Below are 27,934 nucleotides of genomic sequence, written 5' to 3'. Positions count from 1 at the left end.
TTCCGGCACGTAGCAAAGGTTTCGATTATGATCAGTTTTGCTTGGTGGTGGGGTAGGGGTTGGGGGGTTGTTGGGGGGCACGGTTAGACGACGGTGGGAGCTGAGCAGGGTGTGTGCGAGGCGGAGCCTCAACCCCCGCCCCCCTCTGCCACTCTTCTCTCTACTCCTCTCGGACTTTTCTCACTGTACCTGCAGGTGGGCGCCGGGAGCATGTGCACAGACTGATACATCTGTCCAGAGATTGCCAGCGAGCTGGAAAAGCACCTGATCCCAGAAACACTGTTATAGCCGGTAGCGCTTTGTAGCAATTTAAGTTTCAGTTTCAGTGACTTTAGATTGAGACGAGGACCTCTGCTTTTGCGAGAATGCATTCTGCTGCGATTTTAGCGGGAGTCTTTCTGTCGCTTCTCCATCAAGGTAAGTTATTGCTACTAACGTTATATAGGCTATGCTTGTTAATGTTGAAAGAAATTGCATTTAATAACTATTTCTGTTGTAGCCTACCTTGACGGGATATTGATTTCATCGCAATGTTTGCGAATTTCATCCAGCTGCTTCTCAAATGTAGCAACAATTATATTCCTTTGAATTAGCATTTACGTTACATCCCCAAGTTAGTATTCACAAGTTACCCGTTATGAAAGGCTGTCTGAGAAAGTCATCTGTCAAATAGCTTGTTATCAGTCGGTTGAAGGAATTGCGTCTCTTGATCAATAAATGGAGGAATTAGAATTGAAGCCGCCGTCATCCGTTAGGCTACAGCCCTCCCGTGGTTACACCTCGTCCGTCCCGATATCCACGCCGATGTTCACAAGTAGGCTACTAGTTGCGCACTGCCGATATGTTGGCCACCCATGGCTCTGTGTTTGCTGTTGGGATTTGAATAGTGAACAGACAAAAACATGGCTCATTAGGGACGGATTTACCGGATCAATTGCAGGTCATTTATTAACACCGATGACACATCATCCCTGAAATTGAACAGGTGGGATGAAAAAAGTTGTAGGCGACGTCTTTTTAAAAACAAGTGGAAGCTGTAGCAAGGACAAATGATCTCAAATAGCCAGGTGTTGTTCGCAGTTTCTTAACGTGGGCTATACAGTATAATCATGTTTTGGGGTCAGGTATCAACAACACCTGGGCAGCTTCTGCACTTTAGGTTTGAAAAGGTGAAGAAGACCTGGTCATAGCAGATCACGTGTCACTGGTATGTCCCTTTTCAAAGTAGGCTAGCTCACCCGTCTTTGGGTCTCTGGTATCCACCTGGAAAGCAGGTGTGGCAGCTATTCTGACCAGTAATTATGGCTGATTGGTTTGAATTTGCGGCCGTTGCAACCAGGGGCCTTTAGTTGCACTCACAAACACCTGACCTGAGAAAACAACATCCGGGTGCAAAGTCCTCTCTTGGCTTCCCCTGTCCTGTCTCTTCTATTTGGCTGCTATCTCAGCATGTCCCATTAAACTGCCTGATCCCAGGCAGGCAAGGCCACTCCCTTTCTCCAACCCCGCGCTAGGTTCAGCGCGTCCCTTACGCTGAAGTCCCTGGTAATGACTGGACTATAGAGGCCACATGTGCAGTATGCAAGCTAGCTTTGCTTTGCAGCATCCAGAGAAAGGCAAACAAAAACATGCTGTGTGCGCTTGAGAGGGTATGTTAGGGGTGTGTTTATTTGTGGTTGTGTGTCGTTAGACTTTAGGCAGCTGTGACAAACAGGGAAGCGCAGATGGAGAAGAACAGGACCGAGGCGGGGGGTTCAGCAATGTGCCTTGGGTGAAGCATCTGGTTTTTGGTGTGTGTGTGTGTGTGTGTGTGTGTGTGTGCACGTGCCCCTCCCCCACAACCCCTATCACACCTGGTCTTACGGGCTGAGGTGGAGAAACAGGGCCTCTTCATTTGCTAATGGATTAGATACCACCACCACACACACATATTGTATACACACACAGACACACACATACACAAACGTGAGGCTTGCACACACACACACACATTCATGCATGCATGGCTACACCCCCACACACACATACAGTTGTGCGGCGCATGCATGCGTCCCCCCCACACACACACACACTCCCACCCCCGAGTGGAGCCGAGGGTTCTTTGTTCCTGGTGGGCTGTTCCTGCTGTCTGGTTAATGTCTCATCGTGTTTGAAGATCTGCTCTCCCTGGTGTAACGGGTTTCCCCTGTCTGCTTGTCTGTTGTCTGGGTGTTAATGGTGGACTCTCCCTGAGTGTGGGTGTATGGATTTATAAGTAAGATTTTGGTTGATGTTTACCGGAAAGGCTGTTTCTGTCTGAGACTCACTCACTGTGTGTGTGTGGTTGTACGTGTGTCGAGGTGCATTCAACCTTGTGTGTGTGTGTGTGTGTATGTGTGTGTGGAAATGTGGTTAGTGGAGTTGAGCATTGGAGGCTGCCCGGTGTGATAGCTGTGTGTGTGTGTGTTTAAATAGGAGGTAGTGGAGCTGATCAGTGTGTGGATGTATGTGTGGTGTGATACTGTGTGTAATCTCCCATAAAGCCCCCGTATCTTTTTTCTGTCTGAGGTGTTACTGTAGTCTGTGTTTACTCAGCTGTCTCACTGTACTGCTGGACCACCACAACACAGGTAGTGGAACACACACACTCCACACACACATGTGATGAACACACACTCACACACAAACAACACAAACACACAAACAACTCAAACACACAAACATAACACACTCCCCTCGCATGAGAGCCCAAACAAACACTGCCTGCCACACACACATCACACATACACACCAGCTTAGTCATATCTGAACAGGTTATTCGAAGTGCATGAAGTAGAATATTGTATTGGAGGAGTCTTGTGATGCTTCAGGTGTCTTTGATGCCTGGCGCCTTGTCCTTCACTGAGGGATCTAGCATGACTGGGAGTTTCCTGTGAAATCATTCTTCAGCAGATCACCAAGTGTTCAAGGTCGGCTACTGCTGCCAGTTTTGGCTACAGTCAGAGTGGTCCGCTGGTCTTCTGTTCACTGGTGGTGTTGGCATTGTTCACTTTATCGTGCTGTTTCTCCTGGTGTGGGTGTGTGAGGGAGATGTAGGTGTTGGGTCCTGCGCAGGCCTGCTGTGGGGTCCAGCGGAGGCTTTTGTGTGTGTGTGTGTGTGTGTGTAAGAGTGTGAGAGAGAGAGAGAGAGAGAGAGAGAGAGAGAGAGAGAGAGAGAGATATGCATGTTTCAATTTGGAAGTTGGTTTCCAAACGCTTGAATTTTTGAAATTACTACTGCATTTTGGAAGTTACTATTGATGGCTGATGATGAGTTTGAATCACCCAGATTGAAGCCCCCACAGTGAATGTGGGATTTTAGTGAGCAGAAAAGAGTGATTTCGGAGAGGGACCACTGAGTGTGTGTGTGTGTGTGTGTGTGTGTGTGTGTGTGTGTGTGGAGAGAGGGACTCTGCCGAGCAAGTCCTAGAGAGGGAACAATCAGCATCTGTATGCGGGACCGGTTGGCTGGTTGGGGAGGTGTGTGATCGACGGTCTCTCTGTGTGTGCAGCAGCTGTGGAGCTCGTTTCCGTTATCTCAAAGAGCGCTTGTAGCCCTGAATGGCCACACGGAAGAACCCGCATGGAAATGCGATCAGTCCGGGTCTCTCGGTCCGCTTCTCAAGCTCCCTTTGTTGGGCCGCGACAGCTTTATTGGCACCGCGTCACTGAAATACCGCCCAGGGAGTTTCACTATTACACAGTGAGCGCCTTGTCCGTCAGCCGACCGGGGGTCCCCTCAGCCGAGATATGTCCAGATTCCTACGCTACTGTCCTCCTGCTGCCCGGGACCCACTGTGTCCCCCGTACACCACTCTCTCACACACGCGTGCACACACAAACACATACAGCACAACATGTCTAGTGTATACCCCAGAACACCCCCACACACACACACACACACACCACTCACACACACCCACACCCTCATACACACAACACGTAAACACATCGGTACGCTGGGTGCAGTGTCCACTACGTCCAGCTCCACAGCTGCTCAGAGGGCTATGTGACTGGGACACACACACACACACACTCACACTCACACACACACCCTTACCCACGTGCTTGTGTGACAGTCACTCAGACTAACTGAAGGTGACGGACGGTCTGATCTCTGCCGACAGCTTCTTGTTCAGAGCCGTAGCATTGTCTGAAGTGGACTTTAGGGTCGAAAGCGGACCTGTGGGTGTCTCTCCAGAGCGGCTTACACACTCAGGGTCAGTTCTGCTGAATGGAGGAGTTGAACAGAGTTCCTGTCCCCTAGCAACATGCCTGTGTGTCTCTCACAGCAGCGCGCCTATTCAAAAAAAACACTTTACTCGCACGCACAATGCCACCATTGTTCCCCAGTTTTTAAGAGAACAAGATGCATTGCTTTACAACTGAAGAGGAATGGCTCTCGTGTGTGTGTGTGTGTGCGTGTGTGCAGTAGCTCAGCTAAAATGCTCTAATTGAGATTCATGAGGTCTGCTGTGACTGTAACTTTTACTGCCGCGGTATCAGTCAGTCCTTATTCATGGAGCAAAACCATTCGGGTGTTTCCCCCCTTTTGTCATTCAACCTCCCCCGTACCCCCAAACGCCCCCACCGCACCGCACCCCTGGCTGGGGGTATTGTAAGGGGGGCTCCTGGCTGGGAGTATTGTGAGGAGGTTTCTGAGCTACAGAACCGCAGGCTGATTAGGAGCTTTTGTGATTGAGATACAGCAGCAGGACTTTCACATGCGCATCTCTTAGCCTGAGGCCCTGCCCAGTGCCCAATGCCCCCAACTCCTACCCAATGCCCCTAAACTGCCGTTCTGCCCCCAGCCCTGCCCCAACTCCTGTACCCCTGCCCCCAACACTTTTACTCTTGCCTCAAAGCCCTTATTTCTGCCCTGTCTACCAACACTTCACCCTAGTGTCCCAAAATCTGCCTCCGTACCCCTTTTCCTGCCCCCTTGTCCTCTCTGCTGGCTATCCCATTATACATTCTGACTGACATGTCCAGTCCACTGTAAGGCCGGTTAAAGGACCAATCCAATCCCATACCCCACTATAAGACCTTTGTGTGTGTGTGTGTGTGTGTGTGTGTGTGTGTGTGTTCAGAGAGGCCACAGTAGTGAGTAGAAAAGATACTTTCACAAGCTCTGCACTTATACTCCCATAATCCATCACTGGGTGCTGCACAGACACAGGAAATGAGTCCCACTATCACAATAACCACCCCCATACACACACACATATATGCATGCACATCCATACCTACTCAGTACTGCATCCATGATGGTATGTTGAAATTGCTGGTGTTTACTGTCTGTCCAATAACCTTTGGCTTCATTTTAGTTGTGCATGGGAGGTTTGTCTGACCCACTTTCTCTTTATTTGCCAGGCAGTGTGTGTCTGCGTGTGTGTGCCGGTATTAGTCAGTCCTTATTCATGGAGCAAAACCATTCGGTGTTTCCCCCCTTTTGTCATTCAACCTCCCCTGTACCCCCCAAACGCCCCCACCGCACCGCACCCCTGGCTGGGGGTATTGTAAGGGGGGCTCCTGGCTGGCAGTATTGTGAGGAGGTTTCTGAGCTACAGAACCGCAGGCTGATTAGGAGCTTTTGTGATTGAGATACAGCAGCAGGACTTTCACATGCGCATCTCTTAGCCTGAGGCCCTGCCCAGTGCCCAATGCCCCCAACTCCTACCCAATGCCCCTAAACTGCCGTTCTGCCCCCAGCCCTGCCCCCAACTCCTGTGCCCCTGCCCCCAACACTTTACTCTTGCCTCAAAGCCCTTATTTTCTGCCCTGTCTACCAACACTTCACCCTAGTGTCCCAAAATCTGCCTCCGTACCCCTTTTCCTGCCCCCTTGTCCTCTCTGCTGGCTATCCCATTATACATTCTGACTGACATGTCCAGTCCACTGTAAGGCCGGTTAAAGGACCAATCCAATCCCATACCCCACTATAAGACCTTGTGTGTGTGTGTGTGTGTGTGTGTGTGTGTTCAGAGAGGCCACAGTAGTGAGTAGAAAAGATACTTTCACAAGCTCTGCAGTTATACTCCCATAATCCATCACTGGGTGCTGCACAGACACAGGAAATGAGTCCCACTATCACAATAACCACCCCCATACACACACACATATATGCATGCACATCCATACCTACTCAGTACTGCATCCATGATGGTATGTTGAAATTGCTGGTGTTTACTGTCTGTCCAATAACCTTTGGCTTCATTTTAGTTGTGCATGGGAGGTTTGTCTGACCCACTTTCTCTTTATTTGCCAGGCAGTGTGTGTCTGCGTGTGTGTGCATTCGCCCTTTATTGCTTTTCTCTCCGCTCAATCACTCGCTCTCTTGGCCGCTCAGGCCCTGTGTCCAATATGACGGCTTCTTTTTGCGACAAACCTGCAGCTTTACTTCAACACTTCTGCCTTCGACAAACCTGCAGTTTTAATCAAACTCCTTAGTATGCAACAGGCCTACCGTTTTTATTAAACTCTTCTGTTTGTGACAAGCCTGCAGTTTTATTTCCCCTCTTCTCTCTCTGTTGGTCACTCCAGTGAGGTGGAGGCTGCTGTATGCTGGGTGGAGTGGGGTGCACCGCAGGGAATCGGTGTCCCTGTGGGTTCTGATGTGTGTGTGTGTGTGTGTGTGTGTGTGTGTGCGGTCCATAATGGCGCTTTCTACTTCTAAATTTCACACCATGCATCCAGAGTGGCTCCCCGTTTCATTAACTCACTGCCTGACTCCATTACATGAAAAGACACACACACGCACAAGCAGACAGATGTAGACACACACACACACACACACACACACACACACACACACACACACACACACACACACACACACACACACATATAGCGTAGCTGTGTGAGCGGGCCGGGCGAGGTAACTGATAGATTTGCATTTTGATTAGTGGCAGTTGGGCTGGCTGGAGCGAGCGGGAATTTAGAGCATTTTGATGATGCGTAATGAAAGTGCCAAAAGTCATTAGCCGAGCCCAGTGTGCTAGCAAACGGATGTTCCACAATGCACCGTGTCTCCATCCTAGAGCCCACACGATTGTAGCGGAACGCCTCCGTTTAATCAGGGACTAGCGGCTGACCATTTAACACACTGCGGCTGCTTTCTGGTCTCTGCCGCCTGCTTCACTCCTCGCTCTCAGTGAGAAGCAGACCACACACACACATACACACACACACACACAGACTCATTATGGAGAAGCAGCTCATAATCATGCGGCCCAGACCCATTTTTCACTCGCCTTCTGGAATATAGCAAAATGCAACCGGAAGAAGACCACTTTAGTCAGTGAGCATGAGTTTTTGCCAGTGGTGTGTGTGTGTGTGTGTGTGTGTGTGTGTGTGTGTTGACTGGCACTGGGAGATACCAAGGGAATGTGGTTGGGGTCGGGGGTCACCTGTGTTCACTGTGTGCACTCAGCTGAGAGACACTTCAGAGGACAGTCCCCTCATGTGGTGTACACACACACACACACACACACACACACAACGTATCTCAGGTAATTCAAAAACTAAAGTGATCCCAGGCTCAGGGTGTGTGTGTGAGCAGAGCCCCTGGTGTTGTCTGTCTGCCTGGCATGTGGCTCCAGCTGTGTGTGTGTATGCGCAGCGTTCTCTTTATCAACCACTGCTCGGGCCACTGACGGCTGCTCACTCATCAGTGACCCCTGACCCCAGAGGTCATCCTCTGGCAGCCCAATCCCTCACCTCTGAGTGTGTGTGTGGGGGGCTGCTCTGTGTTATCCCGGAACCCAGATTACTGAAGAACCCCCAACACACACACTTTCCCCCCACCCCAATTCAGCATGCCACAACAGGCCTGGTGCAGCAACTGCCCTGCAAGACACACACACACACACACACACATATCCCCCTTATCTCTCAGCATGGCTCTCTATTTGAGTCTCACTGTTCTCTCTCTCTTTTGCTCTCTCTCTCTTGCTCTCTCTTTCTCTCCCCCTCTCTTTCTCTCTCATTCTCTGTCTTTTACCTGAGGATCGGCTGATCGAGTGATGTTAATGCAAAGTGTGTGTGTGTGTGCGCAATCTACAATCTGTGCCCTGTGAAACTGTCCCACTTTCGGTATGATGTCATGTACCTGTGGTTTGTTATTAACCTGCGTGTGTGTGTGTGTGTGTGTGTGTGTGTGTGTGTGTGTGTGTGTGTGTAGAGAGTTTTCCCAACTCCTCTAATCCACACTGTGTGTATTCTCATGATTTCAAGTGTGTGCTCCGTACACAGCATATTATCAGTCTCACCTGAGCAATATCCAGTGTAACCTGAGAAACATCCAGTCTTACATGAGTGAATATTCTGTGATACCTGAGAGAATATCCAGGTTCTCTCACATGAAAGACCATTCATCCAGCTGAGAGGCAGTTCTGATGCAGAGCTGTAGACGTTGCTTTTATCCTGTAGAAAAACATATTGATCAACCTCTAAAAAAGCAACATGCTGGATATCCAGACAAGTCTCTTAAAGGCAATATACAGTGGAACTCTCTCTGTGCATGAATAAAAAAAAGGGACGTCATTATTCCGGCAGGAAACGGTATCGATCGAGTCACTGCGGTATAATGACATGCACTGGAGGTGTGTGTCTGTGTGTGTGTGTGTGTGTGTGTGTGTGTGTGTGTGTGTGTGTGTGTGTGTGTGTGTGTGTGTGTGTGTATCCGGGCCCTCTGTGTTTGCTTAGCTGTTTGTTTGCTTTGATAACACAGACCCCTGCCCCAGGGGCAGTTATCTGCCCCTTCATCTTCTCCACCCTCAGATACTCCTACTCCGGGCAGCTGCAGGGGAGTAGTTTTGGGGGAGGGGTGGATGGCGCTGCGAGCGCCTCTGGTGTGTGTGTGGCTGGGGGGCCTCCATGTTTTGGCTTTCAGGCGGAAGTTTATACCTGTAGGTGGAGCCTCACCAGGTGTGTGTGTGTGTGTGTGTGAGAAGAGCTCTGCCTGTGAAGGGAGATGAAAGGTTAGGTGTGTGTGTGTGAGGGACTCTGTGTGTGAGAGGTTGATGGGTGTGTGGGATGGGGTGGGATGGGGGGGATCTGAGATGAGAGGTAAGGTGTGTTTGTGTGAGAGAGAGAGAGAGAGAGAGAGAGAGAAAGAGAGTTCAAGGAGTTCTGTGTGCGAGAAGATAGGAGGTGAGGTGTGTGTGTGTGTTGTGCTCTGTGTGTGAGAAGAGAGGACAGAAGAGGTGGTGTGTGTCTCTCTGTGTGTGTGTGTGTGTGAGAGAGAGAGAGATAGAGCTCTGTGTGTGAGAGGAGAGTAATTGAGGGGTGAGGAGCTGAAGTGGTGTCCAACTTGCGCCTGCTGAATAGCTGTGCTGAGCTGGCCAGTGTGTGTGTGTGTGTGTGTGTGTGTGTGTGTATGTGCTGAAGAGCTGAGCTGGCCGGCAGCTTTGATGTCAAGAATGCTGTCTTCAAAAGAGTGCCGCAGCGATAGAGGTGTCCTCTGTTTTTTACTGATGATTTTTGGACACACACACACACACACACACACACACACACACACACACACACACACACACACGGGTCCTCAGCATTCCCGACATGGTTTCATGTCTCTGCTGGTCAGTAGAGCACTCTGCCCTGTAATGTATTTGAACTCTCTGTGTCTTTGGTAGAGATCAGAGAATGCTGTAATGTATTTAACTCAGTGAGGTCAGTGATGTACAGCGTTTGAACTCACAGTAACTGTGCTAGAGGGGAGAACCCCACAGTGAGCAAGCGAGCTGCACATCCTATTCCGTGGGGATGAGCTCATCTGCTGGCGGGGCAGGTGCTCTCGTGATTCATCACCTTCTTTATTGGCGAGATGAGCGAGCGAGCGCAGGTCCTGATGGTGGCGTTAAGGAGGTGATGTATGCCCGGGAGTGAGATCAGCCTAAGAAAAAGGTCACCAGTAGCCAATGAGAAGGTTGACCGCCAACGAGACGACCCTGTGCTGCTTTAACTGAATCACTCAGACCGATTGGGCTCGGTTCACGGGTCACATCCTGTGGTTTAATAGAATCATCAGACAGACTGGCCATCGGTCACATCCTATCCTGTGGGTGGTTTAATAGAAAGTGTTCAAACTGGTGGTCAGGGCTTTGATAGAAGTGGTCAGATTTGACTGCTGTTAATGTTATCTGTGCAGCGGAGTTTTCGTTCCTGGATCTGGTTTATATGGATCCTGTGTAGGTTATGCAGGAGTGTTCATATGGATTCTGTATAGTTTAAGATGGGGGATGGAGTGTTCATATGGATTCTGTATAGTTTAAGATGGGGGGATGGAGTGTTCATATGGATTCTGTATAGTTTAAGTGTAAGTAGATGAGATGAGCTCCGGGCGGTGGCTGGTGGCTGCGTGATGCTGTTGGTGGTCCAGTAGAGTGGACTAATGCTGGCGGTAATGGCCTCATGATAAAACAGCAGTGCCATAATGGAGCTACTGGGAGAGGGGGTCATCGTATGTGTGCATGTGTGTGTGTGTGTACGTGTGTGTGTGTGTGTGGGGGTCCATCATCATGTCTGTGCTCTTGGTCCCCCGGGCCCCCCTCCCCTCTCCCCTTATGGAGGATCCATAATTCAGGGCTTAATGGCTGTCATGTCTGAGTGCTCTTACCTCACGGCTTCAACGCACCGCTTTTGTTTGAAGAGTGGCTCCAGCAACGCTTAACGCAAGAGCCCCCGGCTAATTTATGGCAGTCTTCAGGACCCCCTAATGTGGGGGAGTATGTGTGTGCGTGTGTGTGTGTGTGTGTGTGTTATGCTTAAATGGTAGGAGGGTTTGTGTGTCAGGGTTAAATGGTTGGAAATGTGTGTGTTTTTGGTTGGGTGTGTTTGAGCTCATCAGGACCCTTCACTGTGTCCAGCTGGCTCTGCGTGTGTGTCTGAGGTAGCAGTCTGAACACCCAGAGCTGAATCCTCAGCAGAGCTGACCACACAGTGCATAAGCAGAGCTCTATGGCCTAGAGAAAGAGCTAAATTGATTAAAAAAAGAGAGTGAAAAGAGCTAGAAGATTGCACTCTCGACTCGGTGGCAGAAGCAGATGAAGGTCACATACACCCATCCCCCCCTCCCCCACCAAACACAGGCCGCTCGCAGGGCGAGTCTGGGCAGGTTCAGTTATCCACAGGAAGTGTTCGGTCGTCAGGGTGACAGCTCATTGCCTTCGACACCCCTCAGTGTCAACGAGCTCTTTGGGGGCCCCAGTGTGTCTTCAGGGAGGCAGGAGCTGAAGCTGAGACACTTTTGTGTGTGTGTGTGTAGACAGGACTGTTGCTAAAACACAAGGCCATAAGTGTGTGTGTGTGTGTGTGTGTAGGCAGGACTGTGGCTGAAACAGTAGGCCTGTGTGTGTGTGTGTGTGTGTATACAGGACTGTGGCTGAAACACTAGGCGATAAGTGTGTGTGTGTGTGTCTATAGGGAGCTTGTCAGTTAGTCTGCCATGCATCTCCATGGAGATGTTATCACCGTCTGAGCAAATAAGTGGTGAGTTTCAGGTGTATGGTTCAACCACATAAACAGTCACACAAGCCAGAGTGGCTCAGTCACACACACTTCTTGTGTGTGTGTGTGTGTGTGGGGGGGGGTAGAGTCAGGAAAGGGTCACTGTTCCCCCCGCAGGTCTTTGTTAGTGACACACCGGCAGGTTTTTACCAAGACGGCGGAAGAACCTGTGGATCAGGCTAGACTGACCGCTGTAGGAGAGAGCTCCTCAGCACAATAACAGCCAAACAAAACAACAAGCATTATACAGAATGGACGGAGGAGTGGGATTGGGTGGGTATGGAGAGCAAGCAGCATTAACACAGAGGGAGAAGACGAGGTCCATTTATCCATGATGTGAACCCACGTCTTGTGTGTGTGTGTGTGTGTGTGTGTGGACAGGAGAAGATGGACAGAAGTGATCTCAGGGGAACTTGGTGTCAGACAGCATCTTCCTCTCCCCAAACACACACTCACATACGCATACACACACACGCACCTACCCCCATCCCCCCCCATACACCGCTGTCTGACGATCGTAACCGGAGAGCTACAGTCTTTGTTCCGCGTGCATGAAACACAGCCCAGAGAGTGTGTGTGTGTCTGTCTGTGTCTTTGTGTGTGCACAGGTCATAGAACACACAACGGACGACAATTTCTTTGTGAGTTTGTTGTGACTGCTTGGCAGCTCTGTTGGATTGTATTGAACTGCTGAGCTGTGAATGGGGAAGGTCTGAGTCTGACTGCACAGACGCTGCCTGTGAAACACACACACACACACACACACACACACACACACCGGCAGAATCCTGCTCAGTGTTCACGCAGCAGTGGGCGTCTGCTGCCCGTTTGATCAATAATGGTATATTCACAGCACACACTGAGCACATCACACCAAGAGAGCTCCCTCCAATCACCCCAGCTACCACTCATTCTCTCTCTCTCTCTCTCTCTCTCTCTTCCTCTCTCCATCTCTCCATCCACCTCTCTCCTCTCTCTGGGGAGCTCTTTCTCTCTCCATCTCTCCTTCTCTCTCTGAGTCTGGGAGCTCTCTCTTTCTATCCCTCTTTCCATCTCTGTCTGAGTATGGGAGCTTTCTCTCCTTCCATTTCTCTATCTCTCTTTCTATCTTTCTCTCCATCCCTCTCCCTCTCTATGAGAGCTCTCTCTCCATCTCTCTATTTTCTATCTCTCTCTCCATCCTTCTCCATCTCTTTTTCTCCATTTTTCTTAACTCATTGAATGCCAAAAACGTAATATCACTCTAACACACATTATATGTGATTTTGGGAACTCTGTGATGAATACAAATGAAATATATGACGAAAACTGATGAAAACGCACAATCTGGACATTTTATCTCGACATTGTATCTTAACTCGGTTGCCGCTTTGGGTCGAATCAGTGACACATGCACGTCAGGTCAAAACCAGGCCATTTTCGTGGGTCTATCACTAGGTGGCAGTCTCGCCAGGTCTCGCTGATCACTTCCCGGAAAGTTTACACAAGTAAGTAACAGGCAACACTTCATATTTCATTAAAGACGTTATATCTCCATTTCCAGAAAAAAACAACGATTTTGATGAAAACTAGCCACTGTTTAGCTTGGGATTTCTCAGGAACAGAGGCGTGTAGAAATACACGGTTTGCACCCACCGAGAGCTTAAAGTCTCACCTTTTAATCGAGCCATTGTATGTGTTCATAGCTATAACACAGAATATGCTGTGGCTGTACAAAAATCATCAACAATGGTCTAGATTGCTGGCACTCTAGGACAAAGCTCCCGAAAACATCTTGGCATTCAATGAGTTAAAGACTAGAGTTCCTTCCATCTCTCTTCATCCCTTTTAGAGCTTTTTTTTTCCATCTCCAGTCTCTTTCTCTCTCTCTCTCTCTCTCTCTCTCTCTCTCTCTCTCTCTATCTCTCTCTCTCTCTCTCTCTCTCTCTCTCTCTCTCTCTATCTCTCTCTCTCTCTTCATCCCTTTTAGGAGCTCTTTCCATCTCTCTATCTCTCTCTCTCTCTCTCTCTCTCTCTCTCTCTCTCCATCTCTCTCTCTCTCTCTCTCTCTCTCCTCTCTCTATCTCTCTCTCTTCATCCCTTTTTGGGGCTCTTTCCAAATGTAAATATCTATTCCATCTCCATCTCTCTATCTCTCTATCTCTCTCTATCTCTCTCTCTCTCTATATATATATCATCTATATATCTCTCTTTATCTCTCCATCTCTCTCTCTATCTATCTCTCTCTCTCTCTCTCTCCATCTCTCTCTCTCTCTCTCTCTCTCCCCCAGTCTTGTGTTGTGTTGAGTGGAGCTCTGTGGAGGTGTGTTGCTGTTTGCTCTCTAAGCTGCTCCTCTTGTGCCCAATCACTATTCAGCCCACAGCCGCTGACTTGAGCTGGCAATAAGTTGGGGCTTACAGCTGAAGTGAGGCGGGGAGGTGCAGGGCACAGGGGTGCCTGGGTGGGGCTTGTGATTTCCCTGGTGATCTGATATCTCCGTTTTTCTTGGAGTGGGTAGGGTGGTGGGGGGGGGGGGGGGTTAGTACCTAATCAAAACCAGGGGACTTCACTCATTCTGTTCTCAGCCATCCGAGGATGTTGCCAGGGCAACACACTTAAAAACAGCCTTGGCCCCCTTATCTGTTTTTCTTTGTAGAAGCGATCTGGGAAAAAAAGTAATCTGTTGGACAATAGAGTCTAACCAGGGGATTGGAACCATGTCGTTCTGTCCTCGATGGCCTCCTGCCGCTCGCGTCACTAGAACGGTGTGTCCTCCTGGAAGCCGTGAATCGATCAACGTCTCAGCCAGATACGAGCCAGATCCATTCTTAAGTCGTCCGAGGTCCACCAGGCAGTTCCTGAGTCGCGGGGTTACCAGACCGTGTTATTGTGTCTCCATTCACTCTGGGCAGAACCTATGTTCTATACACCACACGCCAAAGGCGGTGTAGAGTAGACTCCCTCTGTTTTCACTATTAAAAGCTCTCGGCTCTCAGACAGATGGATAGGCAGTCTGCTCTGAGTCTGAAAAAGAGGCTTCTTTCAGAAGGGGCATATGGACGAAGGCCAGGTCTGGAAAAGCTCTCCATAAAGCCCTGATGCCTGCGTGCAGTCCAGACTGGACTGCCCTAGCGGGCAGGAATGTAGTTGTGAGCGGACACGCATTAGGCAGCGAGCGGAACATCAGTCACAGGGATGTAGGATGGCTTATCTGCGGGGGAATTAGCTCTCCTGATGCACAGCCTGTTTATCATCAGGAATCACTGGAATGCTAACAGCAGCAGCAGGGAGGCTGCCAAGGTGTGTTTGTCATGTTAAAGAAGTGTGTGAGCGTGTTGGTTCTGTGTGTGTGTATGTGGCCAGGAGCCTAGCCAGCGGCAGGTGTTGTGTGTGTGTGTGTGTGGAAAGCCTCTGATAAGGGGGCTCTTGAGAGAGCCCCTCTGCTCTGGGTTTTCCCCGTGATGTGCCCCTGACTCAGCCCCGCCGGTGACACTCTCAAGCCCGTGAAATACGGCCGGAGGTTGGAGCGCTCGCTCACGCATCCGCACGGCAGATAACGCTCAGAATGCACTGCCGATGTGCTGACACACTCCGCATGACATCATTCGCACACACAATAACAGGAGGTGCACCGAAACGCTCACTCGCATTATTTACCGCAGATAACTCAGAATGCCGTCAGTCTGCAGAAACATGCACTCGCATACCTCACTTGTGTGCCTTATGTGGACGACATGCCGGCACATCACAGGAGAGCCATACGTCATGTGGACTGGCGTCCCATACTTCAAATAAACTGCATACTTCACTTACACGGACATAGCACTTACATGCTTCACATGGACAACAGATCCATAAACAACCCGTTTACAGCACTTAAATTCTTTACATGGACAGCAGATCCATACATTACATGGGCGGTGCTTCACTCAAACAGCAGGAACTGAGCCAAAGTGTGTGATTGGCTAATATGTTCAGTAGGTAAAGTGTGTGTGTCACTGCTGTTGATGATTTCACCACCATCTTCCATCCTCATGACATGTCATGAACAGTCAGCCATTAGCATTAGGTGTATGAGGTATTCTACTGTTTTCTTGTTGTTTACTGTAGTTGTTGTTGTTTACACATGCTCTGTGTTTTCCTCCAGTGTGCCCACAGGAGATCATCACCAGCCAGTATGGAGAGACCATTCACATCCCGTGCGGTCCTCAAGACTCGCGCTCTGAGGAACCGTTTCTTATCAAGTGGAAATACGTAAGCAATGCTGCACTTCACCTCATAACACTGATAAATACCTATCAACCTACTTACCTACAACCCCCTTTCCAAAAAGGTTGAGAAACGCAATGTAAACAAACTAATGAAGTGAAATTGAAAGAATGTGATAATCAGCAAATCTTGTGAAAACATATTTAGTTGCAAAAAGTTGTACTGCTCTCGGTGCTCATAAGTGTGTGTGTGTGTGTGTGTCTATCAGGAGGATAAGGTGGACGGCACATCAGGTGATCTTCTGGTGAAGCGGAAGACAAATGCCACAATCACTGCCTCTGATGAGTTTAAGGGCCGAGTGTCCATCGGCAAGGACGACAGCCTCCTCATCACTAACGCGGTCCTCTCCGACCAGAAGACCTACACCTGTATGATGGTGATGATCTCGGACATCTCCGAGCACAGCATGCAAGTGCTCATCCGCAGTGAGTAGAGCTAACATTTAGCACTCCATACTGGTGCCTATTTAGTAATGCCAGAAGATCCCATTGAGCCGAGGTATTCAGTCTACTCAAGTGTGCACCATATATGTGCTGCCTGCGGTTATTAAATATGAAGGCACGTAAAAATCTCTCTTCTCCATCCCAGAATCCCCCGAGACAGTGGAGCTCACGAACAACCCGGCTGCCGTGGAAACGGGCAAACGGACCACGGTGAGTAGGAGGGAAAGGTTGCACCGACGACCAGCACCGTCTAGGTGGAACATAGGTGGGATGGATTGGAATGTAGATTGGGTGGAAGACAGACAGCGTTAGCCAATAGGGAAATTACTGATGCTATGAGTGTGTGTGTGTGTGTGTGTGTGTGTGTGTTTGTGTGTACCAGAATGTTATTGCCTGCGTTCTTCTGATAGACTTTCTCTCAGGATGACTTCTGTGGCCCAGTGACCCCTGTCTTACTGGTGAAGCATGGAGTGTCGATTGGATGTGTGTGTGGCTGTCGTGTCTGTTGTGTCGTGTGTATCGACTTCCTGGTGCGAGTCGGCGGGGCCGGTCGATGCAGGAAGGAAGAGTCGTGCGTGGGCTCCAGACTCAGCTGCGTCTCCTGGGGTGACACTCCGCTCGGGCGCTTGGTGGGAGGACGGGTAGCTTGTTGTCGTCACTGCGATGAGCGCAGGCGCCCTGGGGGTGAGGTGCATCAGTGATGCGGGCGGACGTCTAGGGGTCAGAGGTCACAGTGGGCGGACGGCTAGCCGAGAGAGACTCATTAGAAGGACAGAGGCTCTCAGGTGGGAGGTCAGCGGGGCTTCCTGTTGCAGACGAGCATCCAGGCGCCTCTGGTGATTCGACAGCCCAGCTTCTCGCCTCTGCCACCCTCCCTCTCTCTCTCTCTCTCTCTCTCTCTCTCTCTCTCTCTCTCTCTCTCTCTCTCTTTATCTCCCTCTCTCTCTCTCTGCGCTCTGCCAGTCTCACTCTCTCTCTTTATCTCTCTTGCTCTCTCTCTGCTCTGCCAGCCTCTCTCTCTCTCTCTCTCTCTCTATCTCCCTCTCTCTCTCTCTGCGCTCTGCCAGTCTCTCTCTCTCTCTTTATCTCTCTTGCTCTCTCTCTGCTCTGCCAGCCTCTCTCTCTCTCTCTCTGACTGTCAGCGCCACTTCAAATGCAGCCCCTCTCTTTATCTGTCTCTCCAATTCTCCGTTTCTATTAAAGCGGATGTGTGAGTGTGTGTGCTTTTCTTGGTACATGTGTGTGGGGGAGTGTCTCACACAAGCATGTGAATTAGGGACGTGTGTGTGTGTGTGTGTGTGTGTGTGTGTGTGTGTGTGTGTGTGTGTGTGTGTGTGTGTGTGTGTGCCAGCAGCAAGTTGGTGGTTTTCCACGTCATTAGACAGCTTTGAATGAGAACCCAGAAGTCAGCTCAGAACTGGAGCGGTGGGAGAGACAGGCATGACCAATCGATTCTGCATCTTACTTATTTGTTTGTTTTTGTTTTTTTTGCTTGTGCCTAGATTGGAGAATGCAGTGCGGACGATGCCAACCCTGCAGCCAAGCTCACGTGGTACAGGAACGACAAGCCTCTAGAGCATGATGGCAAAGGTTTGTCTGAGAAACGACTGAAATGCGTTTTCATTCCATCACATTCCCTGTAGAACTCTCTTGTCCGTGTGTGTGTGTGTGTGTGTGTGTGTGTGTGTGTCTTCTCAGGCATTGTGATCACGGTGTCAGAGACCGTAGATGCATCAACGGGGCTGACCAGCAGTGTGTCCGAGCTGCAGTACTCTGTGGAGAAGGAGGACATGGGGGCGCTGTTCTCCTGTGGGGTCCAGGACTCCGCCCTCAGATCCAAAGCTGTAAACTTCACCATCAACTGTGAGTCCCTCACGCAATCCATACTCATGTCACCCTCACACACACATTTACACAAATACAAACACACACTCACCACTTCCCCCTGACTGTCTGAGGGAGTCAGCAAATTACAGCGGCGCATGTGTGTGTGTTCTGATTCCTGACCTCTGTGTCTCCTCAGACCCCACGGAGAAGGTCAGCCTGGAGGTTGTGACACCTGGGCTCTTGCTGGAGGGTGCTGACGTCATGCTGAGGTGCCGTGCCGACGGGAACCCCCCTCCTTCCAGCTACGTCTTCTACCTGCAGGTGAGCAGTCCATTCCCACGGCCCTCGCTGTGTCTCCGTGACGACGCTGTGGTTTGGGTCCCCGCGCCACTGCATATCCATGACTACAGCGTGGGCTCCACTCTGGGGGGACGAGGCCGCTGCTCTCTTTTAACACTTCCTGTCAGCTGTTGCCGAGTAACGCCTCACACCTGTGTTCTCTGTGCAGGGAAAGGAAGTGACTGTGGAGGACCAGACCTCCTACACGCTGACAGGCGTCACACGGGACCAATCAGGAGAGTACAAGTGCTCCCCCAGCGGTGACACCAGCCTGGTCGCCTCCCACAACATCACCGTCCACTGTGAGTCACGCCCTCTCGTGCTGTTAAGCGCTCCGCAAATAGGCGCCCTCATGAGCGGAAATTTTAACTGACGAGATTTTATTGAGCGGCACCGCCAAAAATAGAACTGAATCATAATCAACACTGCGGCGGTGGCAAAGATTGACGCCGGTGTGCGGGGTTATATGGAATGGAATGGAATGGAATTTAATGTTGAAAGCAGAGTGTGCTGCACTAATGCCACCGCCTTCATGTGGACCACTCTTGACATGGCCACTGAACATCTGCAGGAGCTTCAGAATGACTTAAATCTCTTTTTAACGGGGCGACGTGCGAGTGTAGATCACAATGATTTGTTGAGCGTCAGCCATGGATTTCAGTTCAATCTGTTAATTTTTCTTTCATTGGCAAAAGGGGGGTGGGGTCTAAGTCAATACAATGAATATTGACAAGTAGCTGTAACGTTATAGTGTGCTAACCTCTACAACCCAACAGTATTTTAACGTTAGCGTAGGGATACTGCTTCTTATATGCTCTCTAACTTAATTAGAAAGAGAGAAATGAAATTAAAGGATTTCATCCCATATAAGTAGCACAACATAGAAAATCATTGTGTGGTGGTCAATGTTGATATTGTGGTAGACCGCCACAAATAAGTCAATGTATGGGAAACTCTGCTGAAGTTATCCAGCTCATAGTAAGTAGTTCAGTAATAAATATGATGGGTTAATTGCATATTGCTGTACCGTGATTCTGCCATTGTTGATGCTTTAAACTGTCGCTAGATAATGTTTAAGCCATTTTGATAGTAAAAGTCCCATCTGGTGGTTGAGGTGTGGATGTAAGAGATGTGGCCAGTGTTTTGGGGATGTGTAGTGATGTGTGTGTCTCTCTCTCTCTCTCTCCCTCAGATCTGGACGTGGCTCTGAGCCCATCTGGGAAGCTTGTGAAGGCTGCGGGGGAGCCTCTGCCCATCACCCTGGAGAAAGACGCCTCTGGCAAGGTCACTGTGGCCTGGACAAAGGTGTGTGTGTGTGTGTGTGTTTGTGTATGAATAGCTGTGACCTTGATTTTTCACCCTCCCCATCTGTAGAAGTGTGTGTAACATGTCCTCCCTCTCTGGTTGTGTGTGTGTGTGTGTGTGTGTGTGAATAGGTATGAATGAGTGTGACCTTGATCCCCTCACCCTCCTCATCTGTAAGGAGTGTGTGTGTGTATGTGTGTGTGTGTTTGTGTGTGTAACATGTCCTCCCTCTCTGATTTGTGAGTGTGTGTGTGTGTGTGTGTTTAACCTTTTTTCTGTGATTTCAGAACAACGCCAGTCTGACAGAGGAGCCCCAGTTTGAGCGGCTAAAGTACTCAGACTCAGGGCTGTACGAGTGCAAGGTGTCCATGGGAGACCTTGTGTCCACACACTCCTTTGAGCTGCTGGTGGAAGGTCAGTCACACTTTATCTCTCAGCATAACTATCCCTCTGTGTGTGTGTGTGTATCCGTTATCCCTGGTTGCCTCTTCATGTGGAAATGCGGATGTCACCTTTACCCCTGATGTGCAGATTATTGATTGATAATTGCTGCAGCGCTTGCCATGATACTTATCCTATTTGTCAATCCAAATAAAGAATTAAAAGTGTGTGTGTGTGTGTGTGTGTGTGTGTGTGTAGGAGCGCCTGTGATCACCAGCCTGAAGGAGGAGCTGAGCGCTGATGGAGCCCACAAGGTGCTGAGCTGCGAGGCTGAGGGCTTCCCCAAACCCACTGTGGAGTGGAGCGGCATCAACGGCACCAATGTAAGACACACACACACACACTTCGAATGGCACACATACATACATACATACACACACACACACACACACACACAAATACATGCACACACACACACATACACACAGGAAAATGTGCACACACACACATACTTTGCATACATTCAAATGCAGTAATCTACAGGCAAATTTCAATAGCAAAAGACAGCCTACACTTGAGGCAATTTGCATGCAATTTGCCGACAATTTGTCAAGAAAAAATTGCCACAAAAGTGCCACAAAAAAGCATAATTTGATTAGTTTTTTTTTTCATCACATATACCAGTTGACTACAGACTCACTACTACCATATACACACATCACACAAACATCTGATTAACAGACACCGACTACAGACACAGATCGACTAAACAGACACACACACAAATGGGAAATCACTACACACAGATTGAAGAAACACAGGACGAGTTGGAGTTATCCTTTATGTGCCAGCGTGTACCCTGGGCAAGACTCACTTTACACCCTGTGAGAATATGCCTAAGGGATGCTGGCTTGGAGCAGAGTGCACAGCCTGGATCTTCTCCTCGCCACTGCTGGAAGTTCATGGGTGTGGGGATGACGTCATATGTTGCCCTGATGATGAAGCTGAGTCTCCTTGACTCCATACTCCACAGATCTTTCCAGCTCATTTTCCTTCCCTCCACACTCTCCCACTTGGTCCACTTTCCCTGCTTCCCAAGTGCCACCACCTTGGCCCTCCTGATGCCTTCCTCCTGGTTTTTAACCTCATCCACAATCATCCTCCTCCTTTCAGCAGCTGAGGCTTTGCTCCAGGCTTTGTCTTCGTACGGACCCAGCTAATGTTCTCCTGCAGCTTTCTGAGCAGACGTCTGGTACATGGTACCGTAGTTGTGAGAGTAGTGATGTCATCCATGTATGCTCGGAGTGGAGGGAGACGCGAGTCGGGGTTGAGTCTTTGTCCGCCTACAACCCATTTGGAGGCTCTGATTATGACCTCCACTGCCATTGTGAAGGCCAAGGGAGAGACTGCAGCCTGCCATGATTCCAACCTCAAGGGATTGCCACGTGGTGGTAAACTCTGTGGTGGGGAAACAAAACTGCAGGTCTTGGAAGTAGGACTTAACCAAGGCTGTAATGTGTCCTGGGATACTGAAGAATTCGAAGGCAGACCAAAGGAGCTCATGTGGTACTGATCCAAACGCGTTGGCCAGGTCCAGAAAGACAACGTGTAGATCATCTTTCTTCGCCTTTGCTGTCTGAATCTGGTGCCAGATCATGCTAGAGTGTTCCAAGCATCCAGGGAAGCCAGATATACCTGCCTTCTGTACAGATGTATCTATGTACTGGTTGTTAATCAGGTATGCAGAGATCCTCTGTGCCACCACCAAAAAGAAAATCTTGCCCTCTACATTCAGTAGGGAGATTGGTTGAAACTGGCTGATGGTTTCTGGCTCTTTCTCTTTCGGGATAAGGACTCCTGCTGCCCTGCGCCACACTTTGGGTATGATCTTCTTCTGCCATATCATCCTCATCAGCTTCCACAGAAACCTCAGGACATCAGGTGTGTTTTTATACAGCTTGTACGGTATTCCATTCGGTCCTGGGGCTGACGCTGTCCTTGCTCGGTGGACTACCCTTGCCACTTCTTTCCAAGTTGGGGGGCCATCATCACACTGATGTTTTGGGGGCAAGATTGGCGGGATGTCCGAGGGGATTGTGAGATGTTCATACCGCTTTGGATCCGAGTGTATGCTCCTGAAGTGGTCCTCCAGGTCTGTTTTAGTAGTTTTAAGGAATCCACTTTTCTCGCTTCAGAACAGGCCTTTTAGGAATGCGTAGGGATCCTTGTAGAACCTTGTTCTAGTGCGTTCCTTCTTCCTTCTGCGTTTCCTCAAGGTCTCCGCTTTGCGTAGAGATGTTAGTCGCGTTTTAATGCCCATTTGAAGTGCGTTGATGCCTTCCTTTTCAACGTCTGTGGACTTTCTCTATAGCTTCTTGAGCTTTCTCCTCTCCTGGACCAGACGTTTTATCTCCTGCTGTCTCCTCGATGTAACCACCACTGGAACTCGCTCTCTGCTCTTCTGTTCTTTAACTTGAACGTTCCACTCCATACTGGTAAATCAGGTTTCCCCATACTCTCCAACTTCTTTTCAGCTGTGCCTTTTAGCTGCTCAAGGGACTTTGCAAGGTCGGTGTTTACAGTCTCCCTCAGCTTCCTTTCAGCTGCACCAGGCCATTTCACCTGTGGTTTGCGCCCAGCCATCTTCCTCTCGGCTGGAGGTCTAGCTGGTTGAGTGGGTGGAATGGGACTCACCAATGCACACTGTGGTTGGCGTCCCGTTGCTGTGCTTCATCCGACTGACTTGACCAATTCCTAAGAAAGTAGCCAACGCGGGGCCTCTGAGGCTCCTCTTTCCCTGGTGTATCCTCAGTCCCAAGTGTGATGTTACTTTGCTCCACCCACAGACGCATCTCTGCAGTTTGTGACCCGTTGCTGCTGCTGTAGCTGTGTTGGGTGGCATGATACTCTCTTGTACTGCGCTGTGTCTCGTAGTCGTTTCCGGTCCGGGGTCTGCTGCCATAGTTTAAGCCAATGAGTCTTCTTGCACCCTCGCTCTCGCAGACTTTGAGGGTATTGTCTTCATTTGTCTTGACGTAGCAATGGCGGGTGCCCTCGACATGAGAACATGCGAAGGCTACAGACATGGGGTGCTAGCCCAATACTGTCCCTTTGGGGTCTGTTCCCTCCTGTCAGCTGTCTCTCCAGGCTGTCACAAAGGCATACACTCATAGCACATCTAGACACATGGATTTCTTACATACACAGTGTGTGTGTGTTCTTCAGCGGAGTGCTTGGTGTCGGCCATGGGTACACACTGACTGGAGCCACATCGCCCTCTGGTGTTGGCTAAGGGTGGCGTTTCCCATGAAGTGGGAACACACACACACACACACACACACACACACACACACACACACACACTCACATAGAGCTTTGCACTGTCTGTGAGGAGGATAGGGTGACATGGGGTCCTGAAACCACCTAGATATAGATGTCAAAATAACCTGTGTGTGTGTGTGTGTGAACAGGTGGAAGAAAGTGACTATGTTGACGGCAGGGTGACACATCAATTGACCGTAGTGCCCAGAGCTAACCTGACAGTCACCTGTCTGGTCATGAACAACCTGGGAATGGACAGCAAGACCACTGAGGTGTCATCCTGTGAGTACCACACACGCACACACACACACACACCCTCTCTCTCTCACTCAAGCAGTCACATACACACACACACTCCCTCTCTCACACACACACACTCCTTCTTTCCCTCCCTCACTCACTCACTCTCACACACAGCCAAGGCAGCAAGACCACAGTGGTTCTTCTACAATCCCACTACAACCCAAATCCTAGACACACACACATACACACACACACAAACACACATATCCTACACACACACAAACACACACTCACACACGTTAATTGTGTGGTAATTTGTTATGTGTATATGTGTCATCACATTCATTCATTGTTATGAAACAATATTCACTCACTGTGCTATTTAAAGGGTACCTACTGAATGGCCTCACTTTTCCTCGAAAGCAAAGTAAAGGACAGAGTTTATGAAGAGTTAGGAAGTGTTTATGAAGGCCTTGTGAGACAAGGTCTTTTTGGGATGTATAGGTGTAGGTATGCCTTGACTACCTATGTGTAGGTTTGCCTTGACTATCACTCATGTGCTCATGTGTAGGAACCCTTTAAAACATATGGCCACCACTCTCCTTCATAAGCATTAGTTATGTACTGTGATCCCGTGTGTGTGTGTGTGTGTGTGTGTGTGTGTGATGCCTCAAGCTGCTCTGATCTTTTTGCTGCATGCCACCTAATAATAACCTCTCAGCAGTTTACACACCCTCACACAAACTAGCCCTTCACTGACCGTGTATGTGTGTGTGTGTGTATGAGATTCACATAGATTAGACTGACTAAGCATGGTGGCATTTTACTAACTCTACATTAATCACAAGCTAGCAGCCTTCTCCAGCACTGACTGACCGTTCCTGTTGCGCTTGCATAGCCCTCATAGCTCACAGAGATGAGACTCCTTCTGCATGGGTTCCCTTTAGAGCAGGAAAAAGAGTTGTTGAGGGTCTGGCTTCTGGCTTCAGTGTTGCAGGATTCTACAAGAACCTGTGGAGTTCTAATGTTCTGGTCCAGTGTCCTAGGAAACTAGCCATGTAGGGTTCTCAGGAGCACCCTTGAGCTTATCCCTTTGTTTAGTTTAGTGTTGCTGGTTGTAATGTAATAGTGGATTGAGGACAGTGTGTTTTCAAACTCCCAGGTTGACCTGTGGCTTTGAGTTAATGCCATTTTATATTTGATTTCAGTATTGGTCAGTCACATTGATGACACAGAGGTGAAAAGAATGGACAAACAAGGTAAGACATCTTGGCTATATGAAATTAGCTCTTATTCCAGTATCCCCCAAACCCCTGTAGAGTCATAGTGAAAGGCCCCACATGGACACACACTGTGTCTGTGTATGTGTGTATGTTACTGCGTGGCCAGGAGACTAGCTGTGTGTGTGTGTATGGTGAAGATTTGTGATTGTGACTGTGGGACATGTCGTTCCCGCCTGAATGTCTCTATCCCAAATACCCCACTCCTCATCCCACCCTCCCCCATCCTCTTCACCTCACTGTCCGTCTCTGGGTGTCTCGCTGTCCTCTCCCTCTCCTGCGGGTCTAATGTAACATATGGCCCTCCTGTGCGTTTCACAGACCAGACGGAGGAGTCTGGCGACCCGGCCAAGCTGGCGGTAGGGATCGTTCTTGGTCTCATCCTCGTTACGCTAGCCCTGGGCCTGGGCTACTGGTTTTACATCAAAAAGTCAAAGTAAGGAGACACACACACACACACACACACACACACACACACACACCAATAGCACCTCATCAGGTCCCACACATACACGGTTAGAACATCTCATCAGGTTTGGTTGTAGTTATCGGTCTACAACCAAAGCACTAAAGCATCATCTGGCTCTGCTTACAGTGTTCAGGCAGGCGCACTACAGCCTGGGCAGTGAAATGTGAACAGATATTATAATTAAACAGAGGTAATACTAGTGAAGATGCTGATAAAGAGAGGAGGGTTTGGGTCCAAAAAATCCCTAAGGCCATTTAGATAACTTTTTATTTTATTTTTTTAAATGTACATAATATGGTGAATATGCTAAATAAATATGTATACGATAAATATTAGAAACTGTGTGACATGAGGAGCATGTGAGACTGCACCATGTCTGTAGAAGATGACTGACACTGTGTGTGTGTGTGTGTGTGTGTGTGTGTCTGTTTTAGACAAGGCAGCTGGAAAACAGGGGAGAAGGAGGCTGGCAACACGGAGGAGAGTAAGAAGCTGGAGGAGGTTCCCCAGAAGGCCGAGGTGTAGACGGAACAGGCGCGTGCACACGCAGGCACTGAATGTGAATCGGAGTTGCGGAGTTGTGACGGCGTGTCTGATGTTGCCACATGTTCTGTAGTTAGTTGTGAAAGCCATTCCCTTCCTCCATCTCCCCTTCCCTGCGCCCCGCAGATGCCCTCAAATATGCCCCAAATACCCCACTTCACCCCCCATCCCTCAGATCTGCCCCAAATACCCCACTCCACCTCCCCATCCCTCAGATCTGCCCCTTAAGTTCACAAGTGGTTTTGTTTTCCTTCACTTTCATCATGGACCAAGTAAATTAAAATAAATAAGCAAAATAATTAATTAATAAATAACTAGGTTAAATAATTCTGTGTTAGCTTTTGGTCTGCTGATTAGCTAGGTTATGTTCCTGTAGCTCCTGGCCCCTGTGCTCATAGTATTGGAGGCTGATCATATTCCCTTACACAGAACCGATGTCCCAGATCACCACCTGTGCTGATGAAAAATGTAAAATATGTTTAGGGTTTGTTCAAAAATCTCACCTGATGTCAAAGAGAGACGTGATGTAGCTGTTTTTGTTTTTGTTTTTGTTTGTGATTGTGAAAGTGATTGTGAAGCCCCACTGTTACTGGCTGATGGGGTAAGAGAGCTGAGCAGGAGGGGGTGAGAGAACACTGCCTTGAGGGCAGCAGGCTCCAGAGCCCTACCGATCCACTTCTGATTTGATCCCAAGCCACACCTGCTCTGAAGCGGATGTGGTTTTGATCTGGTCTGGAACTGGTCCAACCCACTCTAATCCAGTCCTAGTCTAAAGGGGATCTACTGATCTGACCCACTCTAATCCAGTCCTGGTCTGAAGGGGATCTACTGATCTGACTCACTCTAATCCAGTCCTGGTCTGAAGGGGATCTACTGATCTGACTCACTCTAATCCAGTCCTGGTCTGAAGGGGATCTACTGATCTGACCCACTCTAATCCAGTCCTGGGCTGAAGGGGATCTACTGATCTGACCCACTCTAATCCAGTCCTAGTCTGAAGGGATCTGGTCCAACCTGCTCTGCAATCATCTGCTCTCTGACACACCTGTGGAGGTCCTCTCCCCCAGCCTGCTGATCTGAGGCGTGTGACTCTAGTTGCTGTAGGTGAGGGTCCATCACAAGACACACACACAGACACCAGATAGAGTAGAATCGGCCTTTCAGAAGGTGCTTGTGTTCTGTCATTAGTGAAGAGAAATGTATGATAATGCCTATCAGTGTCGGATGTTACATGGTGTCTCTCTAGCATTTTGTTTTAGTGGCATTTTTGTGTTTGTTTGTTTGTTTGTTTGTTTCCAATGCTGCACTGTGTATATGCCTTTCAGACTGTGGTTTTGTCTCTGGGAAGTTACAGCAGTCATAAGTGGTGCAGAGTTCTACTTATCATCTTGTGTGTTTGAATGGCCTCGAGTCCAGAGCTGGGCTGCCTCTGGCCCACACTCGGCTCACCTTCGGCATGGAATCAGCTGTGCTCTGAGCAGTCCAGCGCGCCTCATCATTTTCATGATCACTTAGGAGCATTTCCTTACGTGTAAATACAGCAGACACTTTTCTATGTTTTTCTCTGTTTTTGTGCTCTATTTATATTGTTCAGGTTAAACGCTGTTTGTGTGAGGCAGGTTTGTTAGCTAGGATTATTAATCAATCAGTTGTCTCTGAAACATGATACCTCCATAAACATTCAGAAGTACAGAACAACTGAAGGTTCTTACTTGCAGGCATGAAGAACATGGGAAGTTACATTTGCTAGGTTTTGTGTCCCACACCTTAGTTGCAGAATCCACTAGTGAAAAAAACATGTTCTACTTTGTCAACTCATTTCCTGTTGTAGCTTTACATTTTTGCATTGAAAAACAGATTGGCAGAAAAACCAAAGACAGTGAATGAGTCCATGCAAGTACTGTAAATACTGACTATTGTTTTTGTACTTTTGTTTAAAATAAAGTGTACATTTCGAGGAAAAAGTGCTCCATACACTCACTTGTCTTGTGATTTTTATTCAGAATAC

General features: G+C 49.0%; 1 protein-coding gene across 2 annotated transcripts; it reads left to right on the top strand.

Moving 5' to 3' along the window:
* The first annotated feature begins 166 nt into the window (after positions 1–166).
* On the top strand, positions 167–27,902 carry LOC125309714 (CD166 antigen homolog). Of its 2 annotated transcripts, XM_048266791.1 has the most exons (15): positions 167–417; positions 15,654–15,760; positions 15,984–16,200; positions 16,364–16,428; positions 17,721–17,808; positions 17,917–18,081; positions 18,242–18,366; positions 18,554–18,686; positions 19,577–19,689; positions 19,977–20,103; positions 20,329–20,453; positions 23,541–23,673; positions 24,843–24,893; positions 25,236–25,350; positions 25,818–27,902. In XM_048266791.1, the coding sequence occupies exons 1-15, from the start codon at positions 366–368 to the stop codon at positions 25,906–25,908; spliced, it is 1,707 nt and encodes a 568-aa protein (XP_048122748.1). In that variant the 5' UTR covers positions 167–365; the 3' UTR covers positions 25,909–27,902. The 2 variants fall into 2 exon arrangements, with proteins under 2 accessions (XP_048122748.1, XP_048122749.1); XM_048266792.1 differs by lacking the exon at positions 24,843–24,893.
* The last annotated feature ends 32 nt before the right edge of the window (positions 27,903–27,934 follow it).

Source organism: Alosa alosa, chromosome 16 (genome assembly GCF_017589495.1).
Source record: "Alosa alosa isolate M-15738 ecotype Scorff River chromosome 16, AALO_Geno_1.1, whole genome shotgun sequence".
Taxonomy (NCBI): Eukaryota; Metazoa; Chordata; class Actinopteri; order Clupeiformes; family Clupeidae; genus Alosa; species Alosa alosa.
The sequence above is the reverse complement of the archived record's forward strand: the minus strand, read 5'-3'. Positions and strand labels throughout refer to the sequence as shown.

Excerpts from the sequence above, each read along its gene's own strand:
- LOC125309714 (XM_048266791.1), top strand. The coding sequence starts at position 366 with ATGCATTCTGCTGCGATTTTAGCGGGAGTCTTTCTGTCGCTTCTCCAT. Across the intron at positions 15,761-15,983 it reads TTCTTATCAAGTGGAAATAC|GAGGATAAGGTGGACGGCAC; the intron begins GTAAGCAATGCT and ends TGTGTCTATCAG. Across the intron at positions 20,454-23,540 it reads GCGGCATCAACGGCACCAAT|GTGGAAGAAAGTGACTATGT; the intron begins GTAAGACACACA and ends GTGTGTGAACAG.